Raw genomic sequence first — 5,582 nt, forward strand, 5'->3', positions numbered from 1 at the left:
AGAGCTTCCTCTAAGAGCCAATCCCCAGAGGCCCTGGGATCCCTCACCCATTTCCTCAGGGGACTCTCATTCACCTTTGCCTTAATTGCCTCCTTCCGCTGGCTGTCCACTTCATCTGCAGAAAGTGCGGGTTTACAAGAGGAGTCTAGAGCGAGGAGACGCCTGCCCCACACCAAACCCTCTGGAATCCCCCAAAGTACTAAGTTCCAGATTTACCCTCTGCCTTGTCTCCCACAAAATTCTGGAAGGGGAGCTGCTTCTGGAATCCAGCCACTGGAGCTATGGCTGACCCCACCCCTGCTGCACCCAGCCTGGCACTCACAGTGCAGGGCAGGCACGAAGAAGTCCAGAGCCTTGCAGTAGAGAGAGAGGGCGGCCGCGGCGTCCCCCGCCTGGTCCTTCTTCACAGCCTGCACCACCAGCGCGGTCTGGGGGACAGACAGACGAGAAGTCATGCCCACCCCCATACTTAGCACAAGGGGCACCACCCTCTGCCTCCTGCTGGGCAAGTCACCTGGTCACCACTGAAAGGGGTAGATGAAACCCCCAACCTGCCCTCAGCCCATCCATCTCCATTGGTTGCTCACTGCTTGTGCCAGGCTCTCCCCACTCGGCATGTGCTCCAGGTCCACCCAAGGGTGGGCAAAGAAGTCCTGGAACGAGATGCGGCGGCTGGGGTCCCGCTCCAGAAGCCGCTGCAGCAGGTCCCGGCAGTCCTGGGAGAGGGCGGGACGCAGGGGGAGCTGCGGGGGTGGGGGAGGTACAGATCACGCTGGGCTCCGGCACCTCGGCCCCCAGCCCCAGGCGCCGGTCAGGACCACCCTGTCCTGGGACGCCCCAGAGATACACATTTGACAGATAGAGAAAGTGAAACCAGGAGGAACAGTGATGGGTCAAAGTGTCGCAGCCAGCGAGAGCCAAGCCTCCTCCCCCAGGCTCCTGTCCACGCCCTCACTGGAACCCGTAGCTGTCATGGAACCCTGTTTCCAGATCCTTTTCCCCTCTCTGGAATATGTTTCAGGGAAGGCTGGGCCTAGGTCTGCTTTGGCCTTCTCCCCATGGGGGGCCTGCAGCGGGCTTTGCTCCCTGTTGTGGCTGATCTGGGTCCCTGGAACTGAATGGAGCCGACTTCCAGGCTAGAGTGTGCCCCAGCTCCAAGAAGGTGGCCTGGAGACCACACCCCAGTCTATGCAGGTGGCAGTGAGGTCTCCTACCTCAGGGCCCTGACCCTCTCCGCCCCGCAGCAGGTGCCGAGGCCCTGTTAGACCTACCTCAATAACCCGGTTGCTCCGGATCTTCTCTTCCAGCTCCGAGAACGACCTGGAGGCAAAGGGGGGCTGCCCGAAGAGGGCTTCTGTGGAAGGGAGGCAGAGGGGAGGCTGGGAGGGGATAGGGTCAAGCCTGGCCTGGCCCACTCCTGGGGAGCAGCCCCAGACCGAGAGAGTCAGCGTTCTCATTAAAATGCTTCAGGAGTGGCCCAGAGAGGCCTGGCAGTGCAGGCCTCCAGGTGGGAGCAGGGGACAGCACTCTCACCATACAGGATGACCCCCACGGACCAGAGGTCCACACGGGCGTCGTACTGCCGCTTACACACCATCTCGGGAGCCATGTAGAGGAGAGAGCCACGGAGCACATGCTTCTCATCCCAGGGGGACATGTGCTGTGCAAAGCCGAAGTCTGCAGGCAAGAGGCCAGGCAGCAGGGCTCAGATTCCAGCTGCTTCTGCTCCTGGCCTTTACAGCCTCACCCTGGGCTCCAGTGCAGTTTCAGGTTAAGGGGCCTCTCTGGCCTCCAGTTTCAGGTCAGTTCTCCTCCAAATTTTATCAGGGGCCACAACCACTGCTTTCCCACCTCACACTCTCCAACACTGCCACCACAGATTGAGTCATACTTTGAGCCCCAACCTTGGTGACAGATAAAGTACTAACCCTGGTCACACTCTGAAACCTGACTCTGGTCACAAACTGAGCCCTGAGCCCGCTGGAGCCCTGACACTGCTGGAGTCGAGCCTGGGTAGCCTGAGAGAGGCCCTACCTTTTGGTGACGGGGCCCATCCCTGGACCTCCCCAGTCTGTCACTGTTTGATGACTCAGTAGAGGGCTCCATGAGAGCCACCCTCCAAACCTCCATGCCTTTTGTTCCAGACTCACACCTGCCAATTTAAGGTGGGGCTTCTCCAAGGAGCTCAGCAGAATGTTCTGTGGCTTCAGGTCCAGGTGAGAGATGTTCCGTTCATGCAGGAACTGCAGGGCACTAGCTGGGGAGTAGGACCCATGCAGAGAGACAGGTCAGAGAAGCCCATCTCCCACACCCTCTCACCTCCCCAGCCTTATATCTGCCCCTTCAAGCCTGCACAACCCCAGTTCTGACCTGGCTGGTCTACCAAATGCTTTACATACAAGCACCAGGCTCCCCCTTCTGCTAAGAATTTTCCCCACCCCCACCTCAAGTGACCTCCTTCCTCCCTTGTGCCCCTTCACAAGTCTCCCATCCTCCTAGAAGCTTCCCTAGATGCCCCAGCCCTTTAGGTCCCTGCTGTCTTCTCTAGCAAAGCACTTGGGTCTTTGGTATGTTCTATGAGGTCTTTGCATTACATTCCACGTGTGGAAGCCTGCAGTCCCCACAGATCGGGCTCCTCCCCGTCTCTCTCACAGCTTCCTTAAGCCAGGGATGGGCACATAGGAAGGATGGGCCCTAAAAATCCAAGCTGGGCTGGGAGACGACTGCTAAGAGTGTCAGAGCGCTAAGCCTGGGGCAGGGGTAGTGTGAGAGGGCAGAGATCATGGGAAGGGGTGTCAGGCTGGGGTCAGAGGCTTTTACCCAACTGCTGCATGAAGACCCGAGCCACCTTCTCAGGCAGAATCCTGCGGGTATGGATGAAGCGAGACAGGTCACCTCCTGCACAGAACTCCATGATGAGGTAGATGTTGTCACTGTCCCACTGTGGTTAAAGGCAGAGAGGAGGCCTGAAGAGAGTGCCTCTTCTCCAGCCCCCTTTAGGGGTGGCCCCATCCCAGGCCCACACCTGGAAGTCTTTCAGCTGTACGATGTGGCGGTGCCGAATGCCCTTGAGGATCTCAATCTCTGTCAGGAGGTTTTCCACAGATGCCTTGTTCAGACTCTTCTTGGCCACGCACTTTATGGCTACCACCTCACGAGTATCCTTCTGTGGGGAAAGGAGATTTGACGGCTCTGCCTTGAGGGTACGAGGGACTATGTGTGGCCAGAAGGGCTCTGGTTCCCTCTGCCCCTCTCCCCCTCACAGGGCCTACCCACTCACACTAGCATCCAGGCTTCCCAGCTGCCCCTTCTCAGGCCAATGAGGCACCCGGATTCTGGAATCCCGGCTTCCCCACCAGCCTGGTGTTCTCTGCTCCACAATCCCTTTCATTGTATTCTAGAGTGCCCCTGCTAAAGCATGTTATTCACTGTTCTAAACTGCCCACTCTGCTTCCTAAGTGGGTCCAGCCTTCTAGAACCCTGCCCCAGACTCCTCCCAGACCACAGGTATCCTCCCTGTTTTGAGCCTTTTCTTCAGCCACTGACACCGAGGCTCCATCGAGGTCTCCACCTGTCTCTTCACACAACAGGGGTGTGTGTATGTGTTTGCTTTGAAGACCTATTGGTGGCGGTCACCACCCACCTCCTCCACGGAAGGTCGGCCTGGGACAGGGCAGGCCGTGGGCCGCTAACGGCTCTCACACCCTCTCTAACCCTTTCTAGTTTCCCGGCCCGGCACCCGCCTGGGCTTGCTCAGGGTCTGGCAGGCACCGGGGACAGGCCCTCAGAAGTTCTCGTGCCCCCGATTCCTGCCTCGCACAGAAGCCCCGGGGCGCCCCGCACCCACCTTGGCGTAGGCCTTGTACACCGTGGCGTACTTGCCACTGCCCAGGCGCTCGGTGAAAATGAAACCGTCCAGCCGCGGGGGGCCCCAGCCGGGTCCCGCCATCCCGACCGCCGCGCGCCCGCTGCCGAGCGCTTCCTGGTTTCCGGCGCCAGGTTCCGGCCAGGAGCCCAGAACGGACAGCGCGCGGCTGTAGAACTCCACGCTGCCCCCAGCGGAGCCCGCCGAAAGTACAGCGCGGCGGGCGGGGCAGAACCCCGCCCCCTCCAGGGGCTCCAGTGGCTGCTCCTGGGCGCCTCCAACCACCTCCACCCGCACTGGAAATCACATGACCCGCCAGTACCCGCAAGATCCGTTTGGGGATACTGAGGAGCTCGCGGGCCTAACGGGAGTTAGTGGAGGCCAGCAGACGAGGTCACTTGGGGAATCGCATCCAGGCTCAGACAGCATCCTAGAGATCGCCCACGTGAAGGGGCGATAAGAGAGAAGCCCGGCTGAGCAGGTGTGTAAGACGGGGAGGGGGGGTTCAAAGAGGTCCCCCGCCCCCAAGACCAGCAGCTCTGAAAGTGGAAGTACTGGGGACAAGAAAGTACCATGGAAGACAACAAGCAATCTCAGTACGGGGCCAGCCAGGGAGCAGAGCAGCCAGACGCAGAGTTTTCACTGTCTCCTCTCGCCTATGGCTGGCGTGCCTCAGCCCCTACCCTATGGGCCACTCCCATCCTCCCAAGTCCAGCAGACATGAGGACCAGTATTGTCTGAAAATGTCGTTTTTATTTAAGGACAAAATTGAGACTATACATTTATACACGGAGAAAAAAATACCAGAAAGGAGTTTACAAAACCTTGGTCACTGCCATTATCATTCAGTGGCTCTGGGGCTGTGTAAGCTAGCAGCTTGAGGGCTGTCTCTGGGTAGCAGGTTGGCCAGCTTTTTGAGAAGTCCCCTCAGTCCACCCACCGACTCCTACCGCCTCTGGAGGACAGGGTACAGGTTTTAACTGTGAACTCCTAAGCACCCATCACAGTGACACACCTCCTTGGGAATCCCCAGGACTAGTGGAAGGTGACCTAGACTCTACTTGGGAGTATGGGAGAACCCTAGAGGATTAGTCTGGAACCCTCAGAAAGGTGGCCTGAAGGATGCAGTTCTGAACTGATTCCCCCTGCCCTCCCTCTGAGTCATACAAGCTAGATATTGCTGATGGTGGGGGGCAGGGGTGGGGGTGGGGGCAGAGTCTGAGGCCAAGGGAAAGGGCAGCTATCTCTCCAGAAGAGAAGAAATCAAAACAGACAGGACCAAATAAACCACAAGCAAACAGTCAAACCCACCTTCCTAGAAGACAGCCAAAGGCTGGCCAAGACAACTTTGGGTTGGCATCCTCTATCCCTCTCCATCCGCAAATCCCTACCAACCCCATTGCACGTTCAGTAAGTCTAAAGAGGGAAGGGCCCCAGAGGGCACACTGGGAGGGTACAGGGGGCCTAAAGGGCTATGAAACTGTTTGTGAGAAACATGAGGCAGGAAAAGAGGCTGGGGCAACCAGGTTAGAGGCTCTGGAAGCACAGAGACCACCCCAGTGATCTGAGGAACAGAGTTCAGACTGCAGCTCATCTAAAGGGGAGCCCTTAGGAGCCTACCCCAGCCTGGGCAGGAAAGAAGGGCAGGACTGTGGGAGCCACAGGCTGGGGCTGTGACACCAGATTCAGGCCAGGCCTGCTGGGGGAAGAGGGGAAT

The 5,582-nt window shown here is 58.6% G+C and overlaps 2 protein-coding genes across 2 annotated transcripts in view; both read right to left on the minus strand.

Annotated features, from left to right (window-relative positions):
- The window catches only part of ULK3 (unc-51 like kinase 3), a 6,660-nt gene extending 2,675 nt beyond the window's left edge, over nt 1-3,985 (minus strand). Inside the window, exons 1-9 of the mRNA XM_007446688.1 lie at nt 3,848-3,985; nt 3,026-3,166; nt 2,821-2,941; nt 2,153-2,257; nt 1,534-1,677; nt 1,272-1,354; nt 588-743; nt 323-428; nt 75-115 (exon numbers count right to left, since the gene is read on the minus strand). Coding sequence (XP_007446750.1) covers nt 75-115; nt 323-428; nt 588-743; nt 1,272-1,354; nt 1,534-1,677; nt 2,153-2,257; nt 2,821-2,941; nt 3,026-3,166; nt 3,848-3,949 — 999 coding nt within the window. The 5' untranslated portion in view covers nt 3,950-3,985. The remainder of the gene's footprint in view (nt 1-74; nt 116-322; nt 429-587; nt 744-1,271; nt 1,355-1,533; nt 1,678-2,152; nt 2,258-2,820; nt 2,942-3,025; nt 3,167-3,847) is intronic.
- Nucleotides 3,986-4,598: 613 nt separating this feature from the next.
- Nucleotides 4,599-5,582, minus strand: part of SCAMP2 (secretory carrier membrane protein 2) — a 21,799-nt gene continuing 20,815 nt past the window's right edge. Inside the window, exon 9 of the mRNA XM_007446689.1 lies at nt 4,599-5,582. This exon is cut by the window's right edge and continues 549 nt beyond it. The gene's annotated coding sequence lies outside the window, so the exon portion shown is untranslated.

This window comes from Lipotes vexillifer, unplaced genomic scaffold (genome assembly GCF_000442215.2).
Source record: "Lipotes vexillifer unplaced genomic scaffold, Lipotes_vexillifer_v1.1 scaffold242, whole genome shotgun sequence".
Lineage (NCBI taxonomy): Eukaryota > Metazoa > Chordata > Mammalia > Artiodactyla > Lipotidae > Lipotes > Lipotes vexillifer.